Raw genomic sequence first — 22,351 nt, 5'->3', positions numbered from 1 at the left:
TATCTTTTTCTCATCAAAATATATTTTGTTTTCAGACACTGGCATCAGCGAGGAATCGCTGCAATTCGTAGAGACACGCAAAATTATGGAAACATGAAGCAGATAAAGGACGAGGGAAGCAGTCACAGCAGGATTGGTATGTATAACTACAAAAAGAAGCGCCCCACATATAGAATATTAAATATTAATTTCATAGCTGTACATCTCATTCTCTTACTGTAATCAGTATATCTTTTTCTCATCGAAATATATTTTGTTTTCAGACACTGGCATCAGCGAGGAATCGCCGCAATTCGTAGATACACGCATAAATTATGGAAACATGCAGCATATAAGGGACGAGGGAAGCAGCCGCAGCAGGATTGGTATGTATAACTACAAAAAGAAGCGCCCTACATATAGAACATTAAATATTAATTTCATAGCTGTACATCTCATTCTCTTACTGTAATTAGTATGTCTTTTTCTCATCGAAATATATTTTATTTTCAGTCAATCGCATCAGCCAGGAATCGCCGCAATTCGTAGAGACACGCACAAATTATGGAAACATGAGGCATATAAGGGACGAGGGAAGCAGTCGCAGCAGGATTGGTATGTATAACTACAAAAAGAAGCTCCCTACATGTTTAGCCGCGGAACTGTGGGTTCGCGACTGTTCCGGATCACTGCCCGCCAAGTTAATCTTGGGCAGCTAGTTCAAATGATAGAATGATCGCAAAAGACAATAATTGATTCGCTTGACTTGATATCGCATGAATACGTTAATGGAAGCGTTTCGTCCCGGACCTGCTAGTGGACTCGTCAGTAAGGCTGATCTAGCAGGCCCTGCCTTATACGCGCGCAGATGATAATATGAGGATTCGCGTTTGTAATTGAACGCACGCGAGGGATCTCGATTGATTTGATCCGGTTCGCGAGGGATTTCGACCGACGCGATCCCGGTTTGTCGGATGTCCTGATCACTGGACGACGAACTACCGTGATGCTAACTTTGCACATGTTATAAACGATTGACAAGACAACGGCTCGTGCGTTGTACTTGTCTACCCGAGGACTGGAGAATGTCACGGCGTTAGAGCGTAAAACTCAACTGAGCGATTTCGTCTTCCAGTCCTGGCGCGATGCTCGTTGGATTCTCGAATATGAAATAAGATGCACTGATTGGTTCCTGCAGAAAGTTGCATTTCCCAATCAGTACACACTTTGACTCCTAGGACCTCCTTCCCGTAGCTCAGAATGAGGCCCTAGGAAGGAGGAGTGGGGCGAGATCTTACTCGGTCGACGACACGACGGTTCCAGGTAATTCGAGACCCTGCGTAACGGTCGCGGACGGTCCTTCGGAGGGACAAAATTTATGACACCGTGTAATTTCGAGGGTGTAGAAAAAACTGAACGTTAAACAGATGCCTTGACTGGTCGCCGAATGACCCTAGTTGTTTAATCCTTGAGGAGGATATTTAGGCACGTTCGCATCATAAATCCTGTCCGAAGGAAACCTACGAATTCTATTCCGGTACGACGGAACACTACATATAGAACATTAAATATTAATTTCATAGCTGTACATCTCATTCTCTTACTGTAATCAGTATATCTTTTCTCATCGAAATATATTTTGTTTTCAGACACTGGCATCAGCGAGGAATCGCCGCAATTCGTAGATACACGCAAAAATTATGGAAACATGAGGCATATAAGGGACGAGGGAAGCAGTCGCAGCAGGATTGGTATGTATAACTACAAAAAGAAGCGCCCTACATATAGAACATTAAATATTAATTTCATAGCTGTACATCTCATTCTCTTACTGTAATCGGTATATCTTTTCTCATCGAAATATATTTTGTTTTCAGACACTGGCATCAGCGAGGAATCGCCGCAATTCGTAGAGACACGCACAAATTATGGAAACATGCAGCATATAAGGGACGAGGGAAGCAGTTGCAGCAGGTTTGGTATGTATAACTACAAAAAGAAGCGCCCCACATATAGAATATTAAATATTAATTTCATAGCTGTACATCTCATTCTCTTACTGTAATCAGTATATCTTTTTCTCATCGAAATATATTTTGTTTTCAGACACTGGCATCAGCGAGGAATCGCCGCAATTCGTAGAGACACGCACAAATTATGGAAACATGAAGCATATAAGGGACGAGGGAAGCAGTCGCAGCAGGATTGGTATGTATAACTACAAAAAGAAGCGCCCTACATATAGAACATTAAATATTAATTTCATAGCTGTACATCTCATTCTCTTACTGTAATCAGTATATCTTTTCTCATCGAAATATATTTTGTTTTCAGACACTGGCATCAGCGAGGAATCGCCGCAATTCGTAGATACACGCAAAAATTATGGAAACATGAGGCATATAAGGGACGAGGGAAGCAGTCGCAGCAGGATTGGTATGTATAACTACAAAAAGAAGCGCCCCACATATAGAATATTAAATATTAATTTCATAGCTGTACATCTCATTCTCTTACTGTAATCAGTATATCTTTTTCTCATCGAAATATATTTTGTTTTCAGACACTGGCATCAGCGAGGAATCGCCGCAATTCGTAGATACACGCATAAATTATGGAAACATGCAGCATATAAGGGACGAGGGAAGCAGTCGCAGCAGGATTGGTATGTATAACTACAAAAAGAAGCGCCCCACATGTAGAACATTAAATATTAATTTCATAGCTGTACATCTCATTCTCTTACTGTAATTAGTATGTCTTTTTCTCATCGAAATATATTTTGTTTTCAGACAGTGGCATCAGCGAGGAATCGCCGCAATTCGTAGAGACACGCACAAATTATGGAAACGTGCAGCAGGAAGAGGAGTCTACAAGAAGTATGCTAAAGAAGATTGTGGAGCAGAACCACCTTACGCGAGTCCTGCTAATGGAAGTCCTTACGAAGATCCACCAATTGGAGGAGGCGAAAGAGGCACCGGCCCAAGAGAATGATAAGAGGCCATTTTTCCGTCGCTTTCCGGATTTGGAGTTCCCTCTCCGGACGGAGGAACAATTGTTGATTTTTGTGAGAGCCTTGCAGGATGAAGAAACTTTCACCGACGGAGTAAGCAAAATTTATTTGTGTAATAAATACACTTAAAATAGCTGACATTTATCTGTAATTTTCATTAAATTAACAGAATGTGATATGCTATATAACAACTTTTCATTTTAGGTAGCAGAAGTGTACAACATGGGGGGGAACAACAGCTACAACTTTGCCAGGAGAGTACTAGGCATTATCATGACTGACGAGCTGGCGGTCGGCTACAGCTGGTTGGGCCGAAAGGGCAAAAAACCATTTTCAAATTATCGAACGGCCAGCCTTGTTATATGTAGGTATCATCCTTATTTTAATATTATTATTATAATGATTATTCATGTGCAAATTAATAAACAAAGCAATTTTCTTATTCAAGGTGCAGCGGAGAAAGCCAAAGTGGACGGCAGCCGCAAAACACATGAACAGTTCGTCCAGTTGTGGCTGAAGCGGGCTACAGACCGTTTAAAGCGAGTCACAAATTGATTTTAATTTTAATATATCTGTGGTTGTCACAGGAAGTACGCTGCATGTCACATACAGGGTGTCCCAAAATTCGTGAAAATCCCGAAAGGGGGTGGTCCCTGAGACCATTCTAAGAGACATTTTCCTTTGCACCAATGTCAACTGCGGCTTTGTTTAGGAGTTACTAACGAAAAACACGGACCAATCAGAGCGCGTCCTGGCCCGCTGCGCCGCGCCGCGCCGCGCCGCGCCGGCAAGCGAGTGTCGGTGGTACGCCGTGACATCGCAACGAACAAGAGTTTCTCGATAATGTGAATCCTCTCCGATTTCTATGAGCTTTGGATACGTTGTCCAGACCATGATTCTGAACAACATTTCTCTTTAGACTTTTTGGCGATCGGCTTTAGTTTACGAGATAATCGTAAAAAAAGAGAAGAAGCAGAAACTGATTGGATTAAAAACTCACGTATTCAGCCGTAAATCCATTTGCTGCTTCGAAATGTGTGTCACTGGGTCACTCGGTGACGAACTGCACAGATGTCTTCAGGTACACGACAGTACCGAAAGCCAAGGGACGTACGGCCAGGTCGACGAACTGCACAACCGGTGGTAGAAGGCCTAAGGGATGCGCGGTCAAGTCGACGATCCAGAATTTAACTTTCACTTTCGAATCGATAAATAATTCGTATGTTTATTTTACACAGATGCTTTGAAATTTTTTCACACTCACAATCACTGTTCACATTTGTCAACACATAGTTATGCACTAATAATAATTGCCATATCCCTTGTACTGCTGCACAAATCACAACAATCAGGTAATGCAATCACTAGACTGCGGATTTCATGCATTTGTAGCAAACATGAGTAGGTGCATTTTAATACAGTAGAGAGATTAAAATAATTTCAAAACACCAATGTATTATTTTCAAATTCTTAAAATGATCACAGTAAGAATCAAATATCTGTCTGGCTCCTGTCCCTTGTAATAGCGGCAGCCAACATTCATTTTGCATAAAGATTCGCAGTCTAGTGATTAGTTTAAATATCACAGTCAAAAAAACAGCTAATACATAGCAACCGTTAGCTTTGAATTTACAAGTCTTTGGAGATGTTCTCTCTACCGCGGCTCGAACGACACTGATTTTCCGCAAGATTTTTCTAAAGAATTTAGGAAGGGCATTTAGAGTGTCGAAATTCGAAATGCACGCTGTAGCACGAGAACGACGGGACGGTTGGACGAAAAACAGGATACGAGAAGGACCGCTTTAAGACTTATGGCAATCACATGTTTAGGTTTTCCTGTAGATTGGTACGCAGAGTCGGTGGGTAACCGTTCGAAAACGTCGTCTGTCCTTCTTTTAGAAGGTTTCTTAAGGAGGGTATAGGACAATAGGGATGCTACGCTGACCTGACATTTTTACCCCTTGCTGGGTAAAAGGACGGATGACGTTTTCAAACAGTTACCCATCGACTCTACGTACCAACCTGCAGGAAAAACTAAACATGTGTTTGCCACAAAGCTTACAGCGGTTCTTCTCGCATTCTGTTTTTCGTCTAACCGTCCCGTCGTTCTCGTGCTACAGCGTGCATTTCGAATTTCGACACTCTAAATGCCCTTCCTAAATTCTTTAGAAAAATCTTGAGGAAAATCAGTGTCGTTCGAGCCGCGGTAGAGAGAACATCTCCAAAGACTTGTCAATTCAAAGCTAACGGTTGCTATTAGCTGTGTTTTTGATAGTGATATTTAAACTAATCACTAGACTGCGAATCTTTATGCAAAATGAATGTTGGCTGCCGCTATTACAAGGGACAGGGGAGCCAGACAGATATTTGATTCTTACTGTGATCATTTTAAGAAGTTGAAAATAATACTATGGTGCTTTGAAATTATTTTAATCTCTCTACTGTATTAAAATGCACCTACTCATATTTGCTACAAATGCATGAAATCCGCAGTCTAGTGATTGCATTACCTGATTGTTGTGATTTGTGCAGCAGTACAAGGGATATGGCAATTATTATTAGTGCATAACTATGTGTTGACAAATGTGAACAGTGATTGTGAGTGTGGAAAAATTTCAAGGCATCTGTGTAAAATAAACATACGAATTATTTATCGATTCGAAAGTGAAAGTGAAATTCTGGATCGTCGACTTGACCGCGCATCCCTTAGGCCTTCTACCACCGGCTGTGCAGCTCGTTGACCTGGCCGTACGTCCCTTGGCTTTCGGTACTGCCGTGTACCTGAAGACATCTGTGCAGTTCGTCACCGAGTGACCCAGTGACACACATTTCGAAGCAGCAAATGGATTTACGGCTGAATACGTGAGTTTTTAATTGAATCAGTTTCTGCTTCTTCTCTTTTTTTACGATTATCTCGTAAACTAAAGCCGATCGCCAAAAAGTCTAAAGAGAAATGTTGTTCAGAATCATGGTCTGGACAACGTATCCAAAGCTCATAGAAATCGGAGAGGATTCACATTATCGAGAAACTCTTGTTCGTTGCGATGTCGCGGCGTACCACCGACACTCGCTTGCCGGCGCGGCGTGGCGCGCCGGGCCAGGGCGCGCTCTGATTGGTCCGTGTTTTTCGTTAATAACTCCTAAACAAAGCCGCAGTTGACATTGGTGCAAAGGAAAATGTCTCTTAGAATGGTCTCAGGAACCACCCCCTTTCGGGATTTTCACGAATTTTGGGACACCCTGTATACTTTCACTTTCGATCGCTAATGCTTTGGCATAGGACGTTGGTTAAATTGCATTGTTGTTTGAGCCTTCCAAATGTGTTTTCATGACTTTTTTTTTGTTAAATACGTACAGTAGCGGACAAAAGTTTAAGTCCGCTCTAAAGAAGAAGATAATTTTTTTAATATTGTACTATACGATTTGAACTTTTTTGGGAAGCTAGGGCAGTTAGTTTACTAAAGGATGTGAAAAGAAATTTTTTCAAACATTGCAATTGATCGGAATTGTTGAAAAAATACTAAAAGTTGATTTGTAACTTTTTTATGTGGGCCTACATTGAAAATTTTAAAAATACGTTTGGTAGATCTGTGTCAATTAAACATATCCTGAAAATTTCGTCAAAATCGGTCGACGTTACAATTTTTACCATCTTTAAACGTTTGTAGCTCATTGCAACGTCAACCGAATTTGACGAAATTTTCAGAATATGTTGAATTGATCGACACAGATCTGCAGAACGTATTTTTTAAATTTTCAATATAGACCCACACGAAAAAATTGTAAAAAGGAACTTTTAGTATTATTTCTACTATTCTGATCAATTGCAATTTTTGAAAAAAAATTTGTTCACATCCTGTAGTAAACTAATTGCTCTAGCTTCCCAAAAAAGTTCAAATCGTATAGTACAATATTAAAAAACTTATCGTCTTCTTTAGAGCGGTCTTAAACTTTAAACCGCATATAATTCATTTTCCATTACAATCTTCGTTCTTCTGCGAGTGTTTCGGTTTCGGGATTTTTCCTATAGTGACAGCAATTTTGGCAACTGAAAAAGAACGGTAAAATTAAACAATTCAAAAATAATTATAAGTCACACATATTGTCGGTTCATTCCCCCAAGTTCTAAGAACGAACATAACATTTTTAATATTGGACTATACGATTTCGCCAGGATATACGGACCTTTGTGAAGAAATACGGTTCTTGCGACGGAACATGCTCGCCCTCGATGATCGATTCAATCGACCAATGGCGAATATAATATGTGCGTTGACTTACTTAATCTATGCTAACTCATTGGCACTGTATGATTGTGCATTGTCTATGTTGGGAAGAGGTGCCAGTTTTTTGACGTTCCGTTTGTAGACACCAGTGATGCACAGTGGTCCCAAATCCCGAAAACACGGCCAAAACCTCAAAAATGAACTTCCTCCCAGGAGTTCGTAATTCTAGGGTTGGGTAAAGTAATGTTATGGCCACTGAATGCCACCAAGGAAAAAGGTAAAAAGTTTATGGTACGGTGGACATCAGTGTGGACATTGTCTTCTTCACGCGTAACGCTTTCAAACGAACGGTAGGATTCGCGTGCCAACATGCTGCCATAAGTTTGCTGAGAGCAACGTGGATCTGAAACAGGAAACAGACATCGAATATTTAACAATCTCCTGCTAAAAAAGAAATCGTTCGGCGTAAACAATCATTCTCCTACTTACTGGATCATTCTCCCATCACGCTGGTATCACCGGACGTAATAGTTTTACGCACACCGCTAACTTCATATCTTCAAAGTCTGGATCACTCGGAACATCGTCGTGATAAGGCAACGCGTACGGTTCCACCATTCAATTTTCACCACCGGTTTCGCATCTCCTACACGCTTCCCACAGCACAAGACCCACAGAATACATATCTGCCATCTCAAAGGCATCGAACGAGGATGTGTTCAATGTTTCATCTAAGACTTCTGGAGCCATGTACCGGCGAGTATCTACTCGCGTGTTAGGAGCGATGTCGATTTTTCCGCTTTGTCTGCATGTATATGTATAATAAAAATCAAATGCTGTTCGTTGGTCACGACATCACGGGAGAACGGCTGATATCAAATATTATATGATACAATATCCGTTTACTCGTTTTCAATGAAATTGTTATTCCAACGATCCTCACCTTATATACCTGACTGCCAAGCCGAAATCGGCGATTGCACATTCACCGCTCCTCTCTCTCTCTCCCCCCTCTCCCTCTCTCTCTCTCTCCCCCTCTCTCTCTCTTCACTAAAATATTCCTACTTTTAATATCCCTGTGCGCAATCGCGGGTTTCCGTTGTGTGCCACACATTTCCGTGTGTAGATGAGCAATTCCAGATACGATCGACTGAGAGAGAGAGAGAGAGAGAGAGAGAGACAAATTGCTAATAGACTAGGATGATCTAGGACCGTGGTTTGCAAGTAGTCGTGTAGCGATCCTCTCTCATGGTAATCTGTGATCAACAACATCTGTGTGCAACATCCTGGTCCCGTGATATCATGAGCGATAAATCATAAAATATTTTCGTGTCTCATCAACATCGTCTGGTAGATCTCGGACTCTCTGGACCAAGATGCTTCCTCCAGCGAGAAGAACACTTTTACTGCTACATTCTCTCCTTTCCATTTTGCTAGCCATACTTCGCCGTAACGTCCTTTCCCGACGCACTGAGAAAAGGCCAATTGTTTAGCTATAGTTTGTTCTACTAATACGGGGGGGGGGGGGGTAATCCCGATCCAGAACCGCTGCTCTCGATAAAGTCTTTGAGGGTGTCCTTAGAAGGCACCACGCACGAACCTCTCTCTTTCCTTCTGTATCTATGGTATAGAATCACCACAGCTATCAAAATAACCATTAGGCATACGGAAAGAACAGAGGCCAATATTATAAGCGGCGTGCCCGATGCAATGGCCATAGGAATCGGTGCTGCCGTTGGCCTGGGTTCATATTCAGGGACTATGTTTTTGTTGCACAACACGCTCTTGTTGCAACATATTATGCTCTTCCCTTGCATGTGGGGCACTAGGGTTCCCATACATTGCAGAGAGCCTCGGTCGTCCGGTGGTAAACAACCGAACAACCACTCCAGCACGTATATATATATATATGTATATACTCCCCTGTGTCTGCATCCCAAAATTCTTCCACAGCACTGAGACACAATACCCTCCTTCGCAGGTTCCATTCTATCGATCGTCCGGGCAGTGTCCTTTACAGTAGCATGTGATTCCCAGAGCTGAAACAAGAAAGGTGTAATTATCTATCCATCACTCGCCGATGAATTTCGTGTAGAACGATCGGAGCACGGACCACCTGCCGTCAGTTCGAATCTCGTCTTTTCACGGTGTCACTGTTCGAACGGCAACGCGAGACAAGCGCATCTTTGAGATTATATAAAAGTAAACAAAAACACTGAAGAATAACGGTGTATTTCTATTTAGGTAGCGAGCGACGAGGACCATGGATATAGATATCCATGACGAGGACACGTCGGAGACAGATTAGGCGAACGACAGCAAGGAAAATCTGCGCGAGATAAACAACCGAATGGTGCACGAGTCAAAACAGGCGCGATATCGTCCGATGTAATTGCAAATGAGAAAATGATTCATCACCCTAGAGAACAACTGTTGTCGCCGTTTCTTATCTAAACAAATCGATCGTGCTAACGCGTCCTCAACATTTGAATTTTTAAATTTCCCGCAAACACGATATTTCCGTTTACACATATAAACGTTGAAATATTAAGAGACTGTTTTCACCGGATGTTCGTTCTTGCTGCAACGATCAATCGAAATTGTCCAAATACAGAATGAAATAATAGAATTAAAAAATGCCCCGCTCAAGGGACGCCGCGATGTTCGTCTGACGTTTAGTTACGTGCGTTAACCTTACCAGTTTGGACGAGCAGCAAGAATACCGCGAAAACGAGGAAGCTCGTGATCTCATGTTTCGCGGTCATTTGGAAATTTCTGCGCGACGTTGACGTAGCCAAAAGTCCCGGCGACGCGAATGCGACTGATGCGACTGGCCCAGTGATGCACAATGCCCACCAGAATCGTGAACGCGAGGACCTTCCCCCTCTGGCGGCTCGGCCGGCTGGGCCCCCCACTCTGACGTACCGTCCTCGCCGCATTGCTTCTGCTGCGCACGCGCTACACACGAACGTATTTCTACTCTGCCCGTGTGAGTGCCTGTTCGATTGCACGCGCGTTACACAAACAAGCGTATCTGCACTCTATCCGTGTGAACTACCTGCTCGACTGATCGACGCCGACGCGTTCCTTCGATTTTCACGTTGCCGAAAGTTTGGAAGCATGAGTCGGAAAGTCGGAATCTGGAGACAGCGCGCATTTGAATCCCGGTACGGCGCACGGTGGTTACAAATGACTTACCTCGCTTCAAAAAGAAATAACTTTCGATAGAAATGAGGTAGAGCGATGAATTTTTTTAAAAATTAAAGCTGAAACTTTGCATAATATGGGAAAAATAGCGAGATTACGGTACGAACGGTTTTTAACCTTGAGAAAGTTCGTTAAACTTTCACAATTTCCAGAAAATGTGGTTTCTGCGTTACCACGGGCAGAAACAATTTTTTTAAATTTTTGCTATATATCATTTCCCGTAGATTTTTTCACGCTGATTTCAAATCTGGTCTCAAAATTTGTCTACGACCTCTGATTTTTTCAAAAAATCGATTTTTGTGAACAGAACTAATGTAATCATTTTTCGTTGAAATGATTTGATAACCCACTAGTTTGAAGGTATATTGTATTCTCATATATAAAACACAATAAAATTAAACATAATGAAGTATTTGAAAATCGAGAAGAAAAGATTTTGCGAAGCTATGCGGGGCGACCAAGATACCCGATTTTGTACTTCAGTGACGCTAGAATCGTCGTGCATGCACGAGTTTTCCCGTAAGTACCAGTTCACATTCCCTGAGTCTCTTACTACAATTGCTAAGAAAATTATTCTTCTCGTCCCGGAAACTAGTCTCCTTTTAGCAAAATTACGATTCGATTTCTTCAGTAGTGAATAACAAATTGCCCTGGAGGGCATGTACATAAATGTTGCCAGGAGCCGCGATTACACTTTTCGCTATCGTTGAGGAAGCTAATCTGTTATTACCGCTAAAATTCTATTTCTCAAGCAACAATGAATAATATATCGCCATTTTGGTTTTGTTAATGTACAGAAATTACGAACCACACAAACGTTCTAATTATTGAAACCGTAAAATAAATCCAACAGGCTGAAAATAGTATAACAGTACTTCTAAATTCTCCTAATGTTTTTAATAAACGCATCAAATCCGCTGTCTAACTCGTTATCCGTAAGAAAACTATTTTCCTTTTATCGCTAAAACTTGCTAACCCGGAACGTGGTTCCAATGCCACACTTCCTCCTGGACGCTCTCGTGATTCTGTTCTTACCAACTTCGTTTGCACTCTCGTACTGTGTGTCTTCGGACCAGTTGCTATCTGTGGTCGTGCAGCCGGCTGGCGATTTATCGGATCTGGTGTCCAGGGACCTATCGAAGTCGAACGTTTTGCAACTATCATCGTTCCACCAAAATTGCAGACCTTCCTTCAGAGTCGCTGTTCTCGGTGTAGTTGGAATACACTGTCGTTGAGGAGTATTTGGCATCCGACTCGCTAGCACTTCCTAAATCGTCTACGTTTCTGATCGTCGAGATGAACGATTCATGAATAGTGTCATTCAATAGCGACGAGCTCCCTTTCTCCAAAGCATCCACCATGGTCTTCACAAAATTCGGCTGTACTCCAGGAACGTTGTTCTGTCGTCGCAACAGGGTTTGCTTCATAGCCCTCGCTCGCTGTCATAGCTGCGATGATCTCTCGGACCACGCTCTTCTGTTTAGGAGGCTGTTTGCTCCTCACCAAGTTCTCCAGCTCCATCGACTTCCTCCTGATTGTTCAGGAACTTGGTGCTCTGAGAGTTTGCCTGATCCAGATCCTGGTCAGTGTCTTTCCTCCTCGAGGACTCTCCGAGCACGATGTTTATGTTGTGCAACGTTCGAGATGCACTTATTGCAAGATGGAATATGCTTATGTAATTTAGAATAGATGTCTGACCATCAAATTACAAACTTACAAGTCATTCAATTTTTTAAAGACAATATCCATTTCGGGCCTATTTTGTGCCATACTATTAGCACACCATTTCCCCAAAACAATTAAATTATTGTACACTTGTTGATTTTTCTCCTCAGCTTTCTTATCTATCCATAAGTGAAGTTCTTTATCATAACGGTCAATAAAATCTCTTAAGTATTTATTTTCTGACCTGAAGCCATCGTAGGCTGGCAAACCAGTAGCCAATTCAAACAGCACGATGCCGAAACTGTAAGTGTCTACTTTTGTAGACAATTTTTGTCCATATTAATATTCCTTAGGTAGGTACGGCTTTGTTCTGTTACGAGCCAGGGCCGCGAGAAGCACGAGTGGCCGGCGAAGGGTTATAAACCCAGGAATATGGTATCAATTTGTTAGTTAAGGTACGCGGACGAACCCAATGCGAAATTGGGGAGCCGCTAGGAATGTAGACAGTGAGGACGAACCTGACGCGAAATCAGGGAGCCTCTAGGAATGGAATCAGACGCAGACGAACCTGATGCGAAATCAGGGAGCTGCTGGGAAGGTGAAACTTCGTGAACGAACCCAATGCGAAATTGGGGAGTCACTAGGAAATGACGCGCAGACGAACCCGATGCTAAACCGGGGAGCCGCTGGGAGGTTGGATAAAAGCACAGACGAACCTGATGCGAAATCAGGGAGCTGTTAGGATGCGGACGAGCCTGATGCGAAATCAGGGAGCCGCTAGGATGGTATAGTTTTCGTGGACGAACCCAATGCGAAGTCGGGGAGCCACTAGGTAGGAAAAATCTCTATTTGATAATTGGTAAGGCGCGAACGAACCTGATGCGAAATCAGGGAGTCGCTAGGATAGTTAGTAGACCTCGTAACTAATATAATCTAAATGATACAACCCGAGCGGTAAGGTTGTATCGTGTGGGAACGTTCAATTACTATATAAGGATTTTGGACGATAATTATAGGTTCAATGAACTTGCTCTAATTACCAATAACACAAATATATTCTACTTATAAAATTCTGTAGTACAAGTGTGTATGTGTCGCGATTGGAAATGAGAGAAAAAGATATGAAATGTGAAAGAAAGAATTTACCTAAACTACGGTGCTCGGTTTTCACGCACTGGCAATGCGGGGGACTCGGAAACAACTTCAACACTGACCAATAGACTATAAACCGAACAAACGGAATCTATAATGTTAGACTTTGATCCGAAAGGTACTTTAGCCCGATCTCGTTAGAAGTTAACTTTCCGAAATGCAGCACGACGTGACGCGATACGTGTCTACTGCAGTACTAACCCGCGAGAGTGAGAATCTAAGGGTTTATATACCCCTACAATGAATGGAATACTTTGTTCATTATCTAATCGCGCTCAGAGATTAGGGCTTAGGGCCAGACTCTCGTTTTTGTCACTTCCAACGAAACCGGAGCCAGAGCTCGGTCCTAAATCAAAGGGTTCGAAAGGTTATCTAGGACGCTTCCCGCCAGAGACGATCTGGAAGAGATTTCCGTGAGGAACGAACGGAATATATTCTCTATCCGTAACAGTTCCATGAATTTTACTCACCTAAAATAAATGTAGAAAAGATATATAACATTCAGGTATAAATAAATATACTTGTTCAGGCATGCTCCGCGCTTTCCCTTAGTTCGATACTCTCTATCCAATATGTTTTAAATTATATAGAATTTATTGTATTAAACATGGTGAATTTTTAGTAAGCTGTAATCATAATTCAGACTGTGTTGAATAGATCAAGTTTTAGAGTAGTAATAAGTTGTTTAAAATAAAATATAGATTTACTTTCATAAAATCCTTTTCAGGCCCCTCTCTTGCTAGGCCAAAATCACCGATTCTTGCTTGAAAATTATTGTCCAGTAATATATTACTGGTCTTCAGATCACCATGTATCAACGGCTTTTTTCTAACTGCATGTAAATATTGGAGCCCACGTGCAGTTCCCTTAGCTACTTCATGACGTTGTAACCAAGTAAACCAAGTCAATGGTTGACTACGCTGTCTTAATCTGTCCTCTACAGTTCCATTTATCATCAACTGATAAACTAAACAAGGTGCTTTGCCATCTAGACTGTACGCATATAGAGGTAAAATGTTCTGGTGTCGATAGCAATTTAAAAATTTAATTTCTCTGAGAGAATCTGCTCCCCTTTTCTCGATTTTCTTAACAGCTACATCTGTATTCTTCCAGATACCTATAGAATAACAAACCAATCTAATGAATTAAAAATTTGTAAAATAATACCTCTGATAGAAATTACATAACTATAGAAGGTGTGCAAGAACCTATACAGGATTCTCGAGAATCCTGAAATTCTTGAGAACCTGACTTGTCTTGATCCGATGCCTTCCCAACCTGTCCCGATCATCGAGTACCCGACATTTTTTGGTTCTCACATACCTCTAACGACTATGTATATTAGAACATTACCTCTATACACAGTTCCAAAACCGCCTTTCCCTAATTTGTTGTGATTACTCCAATCATTTGTGATTGTACATAATTCATCATACGATGCATGTGGCAGAGTTGCTTCATTGCATGCAAACACTGCATCGTTTTTTTCTTTTTTCCTTGTGTCCCTGTGCTGCAAAGAACCTGTAAATTATTTAAATTACTTGGTGTAATCCCAATTTGTTCAGCTTGCACTGGTTGATTTAGGATTTTACGAGAAGCTTCTTTAGTAATTGCTTCTGCAACAATTTTTATTTATTCTATGAACGTTACCTTCTCCGTTATAAATTAATCTATGGTACTTTTCGTTGACGAACGGTTTCAATGGAACCATTGCTTGATAATGTTTCATTTTGTACAACAAAACAAACAATTCCAAAGTTTTGTGGTTCAGGAGACTCCACATTGTCAACAATTTATCCGTTGGATTTGTCTCCTTCCGCAAACTCTCTATCGTGAATACATCATATTCCATCCAAACACCTGAAAAAGTAGTCTCTGAATAACTTGTACAAATAGTACAAAATAATAAACTGTATGTAATTTAACCCTTTGCACTCCTTTGTTAAGCGTGACTCGACATCAGAGAAAGAAAAATGTAAATAAAATGGGGTTTTATATGTATTTGGTTTTTCTTTTATTTTTTAGTTAATAACAAATAGAAGTTCCACAAATATAAATTATAATAATGTTTGAGAGCTATATATATATACATATATATATATATATTTAATATAATTAGTGAACAAAATTGTTTAAGATAAGTACCAGACAAGGAACTGCCCTTTGAAGTAAATTTCAAATAAAACACTTAAAATAGTAGGTGGTAACAAAATTGAAAAATAATTCGGAGTTCCAAAGGATTAAAATTCTTTTTACATCTTACCAGCAAACTCTTCCCACTTTTCATTTTCATTTAACATTTTGCAAACTGCTACCCGTTCCAAGTAGGGTAAATGATAAATATATTGGTGTTTTTCATTGTTTGTCATTGTTTCTGCGGCTGTCAATTGTCTCCACTGTAGAAAAAGAATAAACATTAGAATGCTCCGTATTATATAATCATCTAGAGAAAATCCTAACCTTCAAAATCGACCATCCAGAATTTACGAAAACACTAATTTTTTAAGTTAGCCGGAAATCATTTCACTTAGAAATCATGCTAAATTTTGTTATAATAAACATAGTATATCGAATATTTAACTTTTAATTACTCGCGTACAATACTTTCAGCCTCAAAACTTTAAATTTAGTGTGTAACGAGTCCGAATCCTCGTCACAACCGGATCTCTCCCTCGTTGCTGAATGGCTCGCCGAGCCAGGGTTCGCGGCGAGGGAAGCGGACGGGAGACGGTAGTTCGGGCGAGGTATGAAATAAACAGAACACGCGACGTAACTTTTACGTCTCACAGGGCCGCGGGTCGCGAAGATTTCCGATAACGTTCGCGGGTGCACGCACGCGGATTCGCGGTTCGCGGATCTGTCGGTCGACGACGGAAAACGGCCCGTCGCGGCAGGTACGGATTTTCCGCGACGGCTCGTCGACTTACTCGGATACGGGAACCGGCGGCTCGCGGCAACAGGTATTCGGGATCGGTCAGGACGGTTCGTGGGAACGGTGACGGGAACTTCGGCGCGAAGTTAAACGGATTCGTTCGACGGCACGTTGAACGAGCGAGGATACAACGGCGCGTTGCAAAAGGTGTCTCGACGGCACGTGGAGACGGCGACGGGAACTTCGGCGCGAAGTTAGCGGATTCGTTCGACGGCACGTGGAACGGGCAAGGATACAACGGCGCGTTGCAAAAGGTGCCTCGACGGCGCGTGGAGACGGCGACGGGAACTTCGGCGCGAAGTTAACGGATTCGTTCGACGGCACGTGGAACGGGCGAGGATACAACGGCGCGTTGCAAAAGGTGTCTCGACGGCACGTGGAGACGGCGACGGGAACTTCGGCGCGAAGTTGAACGGAAGATTCGTTCGACGGCACGTTGAACGGACGGGGATACAACGGCGCGTTGCACGGGGAACAGGAACGGTCGGGATCAGGGTCTTGACGGCTCGTCAGGGTAAGGCGCTTACCAGGGTTCCAGTCGACCAAGCGGCTCGCCTGCTGGACTCGGAAAGAGAACGTGTCGCCTTCCGCGTTGCCTTTTATAGGCAAATTCGGTGATTACCGCGGGGTGCGCGGGTTGCGGTATGTATGCGGCGTCTGTCTCGAGGCGCGAAAACGCGGGAAGGTGCGTAGCGCTGTGTCGCGCCTGGTTACGAGGCGTGAAATCGCGCGTTACGGGTTCGGTTTCGGTCGGGATCGTTCGGCGTGCTTCGGCAATACGCGAGTCTTCGCGTTAGTAGCAGAGCTGTACTGAGCCCGCTGTACAGGTCTGCTACACCCCCCTCCCCCTTCGGGGCGACGAACAAGCGGCAGTGAGACCTTTTATTGAAAAATGAAAATTACATTAACTATTTACAAGCTAGCGCAGTCTTAGCCTAGGGTACGGGGTCAGGTTAGACAAGACACACTGGAAATCCGGGATAAACGGCACGTTTATTTCGCCCTTACGCGGGGCTCTCACCCGTCTCATAAACTTTGGTATGATATAACCATCATAAATACTTATTATACAGTCTTACATTTACGTTTGTCAGTCATTAACAACAACTTTGCCAACCCGGCTCGGGCGTGGCTGTCAGTCTTATGAGACCTTTTACTGAAAACAAAAAAATAGCGAGAAAGAAAAAGAAAACCATTCTTGCGGCTTGCGCGTGGAGTGAAATAATACGGGATGTTGCGTACTAACATAAACAAAACGAGATCCGTCGCAACAGATGGAAACATAAGACCGACAGGGAAAACAACAGAAAATAACAACAAAGAGATTGCAGCTTGCGCGCGGCGAAAGCAAGATCGGACGGTTGAGCACGAGAACAGGAGAAAATAAAGAGAAACGCCAGTTCTGGTCGAACCGAATGGCTCTCTCGTGCTCGGCGTATTTGTACTCGCTTGATACTATACGGTTCTTACGGCCTACTTGTGTAAATGTGTATAAAATAGTCTTAATAATACTGGAACAGCCTATGTGTATCAAAATAACGGAGGTAACCGGTTACGTATACCTATTTTTACGCTAGACTACGCGGTACAAGAACTAGAAAACAAAACGCGGGTTACTATTAGGGTGCCCTCGGCGCGAGGGCGATCGTGGCGCGCGATCTTTGGTCCGGTCCAACGGCATCCCTTCGTTTGCAACGGCGTAGGTGGCCGTCCTTTTGGAAGAAGAGGATCCACCTCTCCTCTGGGGTGGATGCTCGGTATTGCCCTGTTTTTATATAATATACGGGCACTTCTACGCGGCGGCCCGTCGGTAGCTGGTACCACGCGGTGGCACCAGGTACGGGTTTTCCGTCGTATTTCAGGGACGCTGGTGCGCCGGGGAGGCGCTCCCCGGACGGCACTGGTCGGCCTCCGTTGCCTGGTTGTTCTGTCCAGGCCTGTATGGGCTGTTGTTGTCGTCCCGGCTTCCGCGGTGTCGACGGGCTCGGGGGGGGGGGTGGCTCTGGTGGTCACTGACGACCCCGGTGGAGTGTCGGCCCGACCCACCCCAAATATGGTGGCTGGTGGCCGTGGTGCCACCGTCTTTGTTGCCGGCTTTCCTGTCGACGGTGGTGCAGGTACCGTGGTGTCCGGTCCGGTCAGGTCCACAAGTAGCAATTGTTTTGTCCCCTGGGGCGCCGTTAGTCGCGCCTGGTGAGGCCCCTTCGTCCGCCGGTGCCCTGACTTTGTTGGCGGTGAGACCACGCCGTCCCACCAGATAGGTGGGTCGGTCCGTTTCCCCGAACATGGAACCGGGTCGAATGGTCCCACAGCTGTGTGTGTCGTAATACCTGGTGGTCCGGAGACGGCGGTCGGGGGGCTGGTGGTGGCCGGGTTGTGTTTCTTCGCGGCCTCTTCCAGCTCGGCCATGCGTTTCAGCAGGGCCGGGAGTCAGGTTACTGGCCGTACGGACCGTACTCGCGGGCCTCTACGGCGGTAAGGCGACGGTCCTGCCGGCAGCGGAGGCGGTGTCGTGGTTTGTTGAGTCGCTGGCTCGAGGGGTCCTGGCTGGTCAACGGCTGGTTCGGCAGTGTGCTGTCCCCCCGTCGGTGGTTCAGGTACCGTGATTGCTGCGGTTTCCCCGGTCGGCCCGACCGGTGAGGCCTCCGGGTCGGGTAGCTGAATCGTTGGTGTTCGGGGCCTCTCGTTGGTGTCCGGCTCCTCCAGCAGGTCTGCCAGTTCCTGTACCCAGGGCTCCATGTTGCTTTGCCGCTTTGCTTCAGGGTTCCAAAAAGAAATGCTCGGGATTAGTTTACGGGGTCGGCCTCGGCGACGAGGGGATGGTACACCGGCGGGGGTATCAGGTGGAGGAGGCGTGCTGCTCGGTTCCGTATTATTCCCAGCGTGGGTCGCGGCTCGCGTTTCGGAGTCCGGTTCTACTGCAGGCTTTAAATCCTGGACATGGATATGGCGTTCGGTTATCGCCACGTAAATCGACAATGACCGGAGACACGATTTTTCTCACGGTGTACGGACCGCTGTACTTGGGCGCGAGCTTCGCGTTGATTCCGGCAGCTTTGTCCGACAGTGTATGTTCGCGTTTCCAGACGCGTTCTCCGACGGCTGGGCGCCAGTCGCGGTGTCGGAGGTCGTAGTACTTTGCTTGCCGTCCGAATGCACGTGCTAAATGCAATTTCGCGAGCTCCTGCGTGTCCCGTAGATTCTTCCAACGTTGTTTGGGTGCCTCGTTCGGATCTTCGGTCGGTGATTGTCCCGGTGCTCGGAGTTCTCTTCCCTGGTTGAGATACGCCGGACTGTACCCGGTCGACTCATGCCAGGCGGTGTTGACGGCAAAGCGAGCTTCTTCGATTCTCTCGTCCCACTGGTTGTGCCGGGCGCCGGTGTATTGGGCGAGCATCGTTTTTACAACCCTGTTGGCTCGTTCAACCGGGTTGCAGTGGGGCGAGTACGGCGGTGTCTTCCGGTGGACGGTTCCGGCGGCCTCGAGCAGGGCGGCGAACGGTCCCCCGATGAACTGGCGATCGTTGTCGGTGATGACCACCTCAGGGGCCCCGTGACGGAGAATGACTTCCCTCTGGATTGCGGCGGCGACGGCGGAGCTGGTGGCCTTTCGAAGCGGTACGAGCTCCACCCACTTGGTGAAGCGGTCGAGGGCGACCAGCAGCCAGATGTTTCTCTGGCGTGACCTTGGCAGTGGTCCGACGAGGTCGATGGACACCGTATGCCATGGTCTGATGCCTGGATTGGCATGGAGATGCCCCGCGGGTTGCTGCGGTGGTGACTTGTACCGCTGGCAGCTGGCACAGCTGCGAACGTATCGGGCGGTTTCCCGAAACATTCCGGGCCAGTAGAATCGTTGTGCCAGTCGAACGATGGTCTTCGCGACCCCCAGATGTCCGGCGGTGGGGTCGTCGTGATATTTTCGGAGTATTCCTTCTCGTTCGTCGGTGGGCACGCAGATCTTCCAGGCGTTTCCCGGCTCGGGCTCGTTATAATCGAGCTGGTGCAGTACGTGGCGTTGCAGCTTTCCGTCCTGGATTCGGAAGTCGGTGACGGACAACGGATTGTTCTGGACGGCCTCGAATTTCTTCTGATACCATGTGTCGGGGCGCTGTTTCGGTCGGAGCAGGTTAACGCCCACCGTGGGTGCGTTACGGGACAGCGCGTCCGCCACGTGGTTCAACTTTCCGGGCCGGTATCGGACGTCAAAATCGTACTGCTGTAGCTCGAGTGCCCATCTTGCCAGGCGTCCGGTCGGGTTCTCGATTTGGCGGAGCCATCGGAGTGCCTGATGATCGGTGACTACGGTGAAGTGGTAGCCTTTGAGGTACGGCTTCATTTTCCGTATTCCCCATATGACGGCGAGGCACTCCTTTTCTGTGGCGCTGTACTTCCGCTCGGTAGTGCTCAGCGTGTGACTGGCGTAGGCAATGACGTGCTCATCGTTCTCCGGACCTTGCGTGAGCACGATTCCCAGGCCGCTGTCGCTGGCGTCTGTCTGGAGCGTGAACGGCTGCGTGAAATCCGGACAAGCGAGAACCGGCGCGGCCACAAGCTGTTCCTTCATTGTCCGGAACGCAGTTTCTTCTTCCTCGGTCCACCTCCACTTGGCATTCTTCCTGGTGAGCCTCGTCAGGGGTTCCATGATCTCGGCAAAATTCGGCACGAATCGCCGATACCATGCAGCCATGCCGTGAAATCGTCGAACATCTCGAATCGTTTTCGGAGCAGCCAGCTGTGCTATTGCGCTCGTCTTCTCAGGATCGGTCCGGATCCCTTGCTGATCCACGATGTGGCCGAGGTAGCAGAGGCTGTCGACGCAGAATCTGCATTTCTCTGGATTAAGACGCAGGCCGGCGGCGCGGAGACGGCGAAAGACCTCGCGTAGGTGGCGACGGTGTTCGCTGAGGCTCCGGCTGACGATGATGATGTCGTCGAGATACGCAAACGCGTTCGGCTCCATCTCTGGCCCGATGATTTGGTCCAGGAGTAGTTGGAACGTGGCGGGTGCCGAGTGGAGGCCGAACGGCATTACCGTGAACTGAAATAGTCCTCTTCCGGGCACGGTGAAGGCGGTGAGTGGTCGACTGGCTGCTTCTAACGGGACCTGCCAATATCCGTTCTTTAAATCCAACGTTGTTAAGAACTTGGCCCCTCGCAATTTGTCGAGGGTGGCCTGGATATGTGGCAGCGGGTATGCGTCCTTCTCGGAACGGTCGTTCAGGCGGCGGAAGTCGACGCAGAAGCGTGGTTTGCCGTCTTTCTTCTTGACGACGTCCACTGGCGAGCTCCACGGGCTGCTGGATCGCTCGATGACTCCGTCTCGCAGCATTTTGTCGACTTCTTCGTCGATCACGGCTTGCATCACCGGATTGCGGGGCCGGTATCGTTGCTTGAGCGGTGTCTCATTGAGCAACTTTATCCGGTGGTGCACTAGCGTGGTGCGTCCGGCCGTGGAGGAGAATTTCGCCAGCTCCTGCTCCAAAAATTTTTGGAACGGCTCGCGTTCGTCCTCCCTCATTTTCCGGAGTCCCATTTGGAGGCAGGGTTCGGCCAGACAGTTTGCGGCCCAGTTGGCTACCTCTGGAGGCGGTTGGACGGTCAAACGGAGCGCGGCGATGGCCTGGATCCCGAGCAGTACGGGTGGGCCCATCTTCGGTAATACGGTGAAGTCTTCGGTGTGGTCGACGTCTCCCACGCGGAATGTTAAACGGATGGTGCCAGACGGGTGCATTTCCGATCCGTCGGCGAGGCAGATCCGTTGATAACCCTCGGCGGTTCGGACCCCTCTTTCCCGGGCCCACTCCAATACTTCCGCGTTGATGCACGAAAGCTGGGCTCCGGTGTCCAGCATGGCATCAATTTCTCGTCCCAGCATGACGATTGGCAGAAGTGGTCGCGGCGTGTAACGGATTGACGGGCCCGAATTTACTAGCGCCGGCTCGGCGAGGTCGGGCCCCGCGGTCCGTTTCCCGGTGGATGGCAATCGCGGGTCAACACGTCGTCGCGGCCGCACCGAGAGCAAAACTTTCGGTAAATGTTCCGACACTCAAACCGCTGATGCCCGCGTTGCTTGCATCGCCAGCAGTGTGTTGTCGGGTGATACTGTCCCTCGGGTTGTCCGGAGCGGTCAACTTCGGGCGGAGCGCTGAGTCGCGTGAGTCGTGCCTCGATCGG

At 46.1% G+C, this 22,351-nt stretch overlaps 1 protein-coding gene and 1 pseudogene across 2 annotated transcripts; both read right to left on the bottom strand.

Moving 5' to 3' along the window:
- Positions 1-6,234: 6,234 nt before the first annotated feature.
- LOC143218340 (uncharacterized) lies at positions 6,235-11,852 on the bottom strand (annotated as a pseudogene). Its single transcript, XR_013011029.1, has 10 exons — positions 11,611-11,852; positions 11,402-11,558; positions 10,417-10,420; positions 10,144-10,176; positions 9,912-10,048; positions 8,856-9,257; positions 8,561-8,688; positions 8,162-8,263; positions 7,708-8,023; positions 6,235-7,621 (listed from the first exon to the last, which is right to left on the bottom strand). The product of XR_013011029.1 is annotated as an uncharacterized LOC143218340 (transcript).
- Positions 11,853-12,490: 638 nt separating this feature from the next.
- LOC143218524 (pelle-like serine/threonine-protein kinase pik-1) lies at positions 12,491-15,659 on the bottom strand. The gene is given in 6 exon segments (XM_076443748.1): positions 12,491-13,868; positions 13,950-14,359; positions 14,596-14,766; positions 14,769-14,866; positions 14,868-15,102; positions 15,506-15,659. Coding segments are annotated over 6 exon segments (1,101 nt in total). The 3' UTR covers positions 12,491-13,835.
- Between the last annotated feature and the right edge of the window lie 6,692 nt (positions 15,660-22,351).

Source organism: Lasioglossum baleicum, chromosome 19 (genome assembly GCF_051020765.1).
Source record: "Lasioglossum baleicum chromosome 19, iyLasBale1, whole genome shotgun sequence".
Taxonomy (NCBI): Eukaryota; Metazoa; Arthropoda; class Insecta; order Hymenoptera; family Halictidae; genus Lasioglossum; species Lasioglossum baleicum.
The sequence above is the reverse complement of the archived record's forward strand: the minus strand, read 5'-3'. Positions and strand labels throughout refer to the sequence as shown.